Below are 3986 nucleotides of genomic sequence, written 5' to 3' on the forward strand. Positions count from 1 at the left end.
CGGGCCGGGGCCGGGGCCGGGGCCGGGGCCGGGGCCGGGGCCGGGGCGGCCTCGCTCCCCTCCGGCTCGGGCACGACAGCAGAAGCGCGCGTGGCGCGGCCGGCCGGCCGCCTGGGCAGCTGCGAGACTTCCCCGCGCACAAAGTTTGTGCCGCAGACGGTCATTTACCTGCCTTTGTGCTCGCCCCGCTTGAGCTCAGCGCGGAGGAGCTGGCGCAGCTCCTGGGGGGAAGAAAGGGGTTTCGTTACTGCTGTCGCTGCCGTCCCTCCCCTTCTCGGGGCGCGACCGCCGCGCAGCCAGCGCGCCCCAGCAGCGCGCCCGCGGTGGGGGGGAGGGTTGCGCGCCCGGGGCCGCGGGGCCGGCCCCAGGGGAGCCCCGAGCGCGGCGCCCCGCTGCCCTGGCCCCGCAGCCCCCTTCGCTGGGAGGCAGGGGCAAAGCCGGCGGGAGGCACAGCTCGCCTGGCTGCTCCCAGCCCGCCTCCCTGGGGTCTGCGGGACGCGGCTTGCCGCGGAAGCTCCTGGTCCATTAGCAGTGTTTATACCTCCTTTAGGAGTGAAGCACGGAAATTACCCAAATTAAAGGAGGATAACAGATGATCTTTTTGTATCTACAAACAGGACGTAGGAATTTTTTTGTGTCGCAGCTGAACACTGAATTAAAGGCAGAATTAAAAAGGATAGCAGTCACTTTCACCTATTTTATGCACCTATATGTTTATACATGTCCTTWTGTATAGCACATTATGTTAGCAAAAGTTGGAGATACCCCATGCTATACAGAGTGAAGGAAATCAAAATAAGCAGAGCATTTGCAGTTCTTACTGTGTGTGCAAGCAATTTAAAATTACACACGCATACAATTTGAGCATGTTGCTAACTATGACAGTTAAAAGAGCACTGTTTGCGTACTTCTGCAGCTTTTGCATGGTATCAAGTACATCTTTCAGGTTGTCACTTCCACGTGTAGCAAGACCCCCTAGCCTTTTCTGTTGCATGCACTTCTTTTTGACATTTTCTAGTTAACAGAATCTCCCCCAGTCTCTCTTCCTTTGCATGTATAAAGTTATTTTTATGGTCTACAAAAAGTGTTACTAAAATAATCTTTGTGGTTATGTTAGATCATAACTTTCTTTTTGGCATTATCTCCTAGTGCTCAGTCAAGTTGCGAGAGTGTCTCTATTTTAAAAAATTGGCATCTATTTTCACCTGTTAGAGGTCAGTAGGACTTGATACTCAGTCTTAAAATTTTTAGTTCTTCTGCGCAAGGTTGCTTTGATGTGTTGCAAGTAATTTGTATAAAGAAAAATATTTTAGTGTTGACATTAGCTACATCAGAAGGCAAATTTGCTGTAGTGACTCCATCAATTAAAAAAATACTTGCCTACAGTAACATGACCTTGCAAACGACATCGATAGTTAATATGATCGTTAGTCATTAACAGTAGTATTATATTCAAAAATGTAAATTTGTTGCCAGAATCAACATATTTACTACTTTGCACATTTTATTCTTCAGTGTTTTCACATCTTTTCTAAAGTAGTCAATTAATTTTCATCCTTTAAACTCATACAGAGTTATTTTTATTTGGCTTAGTTTGGTCAAATGGACTTGAGGAAAACGGGATTTTTTCTTTAAGCAAACTTACCTTTAATTCTAGAACAACAGAATGTAACACACAAAAATTTGATGAAAGTGCTTTTTATACTAATTCAAATATACCAGAAATCAAGGGGGAAAAAACTCTCTTACTTATCCCATAAGTTTAGATGGTTTTTTTTCTTTTCATATGACAGAGATTTGATAAGGAATAAATCTTTTTAATACATTTTTGTTTTCTTCTAGATTTGTCGGCATTAATGCATCTGACATAAACTACTCAGCTGGTCGATATGACACGTCAGTTAAACCCCCATTTGATATAGGTTTTGAAGGTGTTGGTGATGTGGTAGCTTTAGGACTCAGTGCTAGTGCTGATTATACAGTCGGTCAAGCTGTGGCCTACGTGAAAGCAGGTTCCTTTGCTGAATATACAGTCGTGCCTGCCAAACAAGCGGTTCCTCTACCCTCTGTGAAACCTGAGTTTCTTACTTTAATGGTAAGTGGCACTACCGCATACCTCAGTTTGAAAGAGCTTGGAGAGCTCTCTGAAGGCAAGAAGGTCCTGGTGACAGCAGCAGCTGGAGGAACAGGACAGTTTGCTGTGCAGCTCGCAAAGAAAGCAAAATGCCATGTAATTGGAACCTGCTCCAGTGATGAAAAGGGTGGTTTTCTGAAATCCATTGGCTGTGACCATACAATCAACCATAAAACTGAAAACGTTGAATCTGTTCTTAAGAGAGACTACCCAGAAGGTGTAGATGTAGTATATGAATCTGTTGGTGGAAAGATGTTTGACTTGGCAGTTAACTGCTTGGCTACTAAAGGGTGCCTGATACTTATTGGGTTTATCACTGGCTACCAAAACCCTACTGGCCTTCAGCCTATTAAAGCAGAATTACTGCCAGCAAAACTATTGAAGAAGTCTGCCAGCATCCGGGGTTTCTTCTTGAACCATTACTTTTCCGAATACAAAATGGCTCTGAAGCACTTGCTCAAGATGTATGAAAAAGGCGAACTGGTTTGTGAGGTGGACTTTGGAGACATGTCTCCAGAGGGCAAGTTCACTGGCTTGGAGTCTGTATTCCGTGCTGTAGATTACATGTACATGGGAAAAAACATTGGAAAAATTGTAGTTGAATTACCTCACTCTGTCAACAGTAAGCTGTAAAAACAGAACAATGATATAAATCAGAAGAGAGAAAATGGGTACTTTATGCCTCAGAATTACTAGAAACAATTTATTTTCTTAACCTTAGTAATGGATATTATATTAAAAAACAGCATTAAGGTGTTAATAAAAATTTTTGATTTCTTTTCCCCCTAGAAGTGCTTAAATCAGTGGCTGTGGTATGGACTTAATGGGCCTATGTCTGATTCTGTCACTTAGGCTAGCATGAGACAAGGATGTTGTTCTTGACAGAATGAGTCTTGATGCAGAGACTGATTTAGTCTGTCGAACTGGTTTGATAAGACTTTATACGTATTTTAGATCAGAAACTTTTTTTTCTTTCAGCARTTTTGATTTCTTGATTTAAAAATAAAATTGTTAGAGCAAGACTAAGGAGAAAGAAGCATATCATGTGTTTGCTTTATTAATCTCTTGAAGTTTCTAGAAAAATATCTTGATTTTGGGTCACGAACAATAATCATAATTCAGTTGCATCATGTATCTTAGTAAAATTTCTTGACACAGGAAAAAAACAAATCCTTCAGTTCTAACCCAGCAGTAATAGTAAGAAAAGCAATTTGACTTTTTTTTAATTACAGTTCCTAACAGTAAATGGTTGTGCAATTTTATTTTTAAATCTTTAACTACAAGTTGTGAGATTATCTTGTTTTCTTGCCTTTTCATTTACTACCATTGCTGTTTACTGTTTACTCTCCTCTTTAGTCAATATTACTGGACTATTGGACTGAGGGTTTGAGCCACATTCACATGTATTCAGGTCCTGTATATTTATTGAACATTTAATAAAGTGAAGAAAGCTATTGAAATGTTTGTACATTTATTCATATTGACATAGCTCCTTTGTAGGTTTGCTCTATATTGTGAAGTTCTTTGACCAGTTATTCTTCATGTGACTTCCCATAATCAAGCTGCTGCTTCTACTGTTACTGAACATTATTTCTACAAAAGCTTTTTTAGAAATAGCAAGACTGTTTTAAATCTGGCGTCACAGTACCCCTTACATATATAATGTAGCTCAGGAATAGATTATCTAGTGGGTGCAGTTAAAAGGTTTTGTAAAGTTTAGAAAATTAATTCTCACTTAACAGAAACTATTAACAGTACATACAGTGGGAATTCCAGCTAGAAGTATAATATTTTCCAGATCAGTAAAGTATTTTAGACTATACTTGCTCTACATCTTATTCCACAGCAAATG

General features: G+C 41.0%; 1 protein-coding gene across 2 annotated transcripts in view; it reads left to right on the plus strand.

Moving 5' to 3' along the window:
• Window positions 1–3594, plus strand: part of PTGR3 (prostaglandin reductase 3) — an 8582-nt gene extending 4988 nt beyond the window's left edge. For both annotated transcript variants that reach the window (XM_085323741.1, XM_085323742.1), the window contains one exon: window positions 1843–3594. In XM_085323741.1, the coding sequence (XP_085179867.1) occupies window positions 1843–2767 (925 nt within the window). In that variant the 3' untranslated portion in view covers window positions 2768–3594. The remainder of the gene's footprint in view (window positions 1–1842) is intronic.
• The last annotated feature ends 392 nt before the right edge of the window (window positions 3595–3986 follow it).

This window comes from Rhea americana, unplaced genomic scaffold (genome assembly GCF_003343005.1).
Source record: "Rhea americana isolate MKP2758 unplaced genomic scaffold, rheAme1 scaffold_87, whole genome shotgun sequence".
Lineage (NCBI taxonomy): Eukaryota > Metazoa > Chordata > Aves > Rheiformes > Rheidae > Rhea > Rhea americana.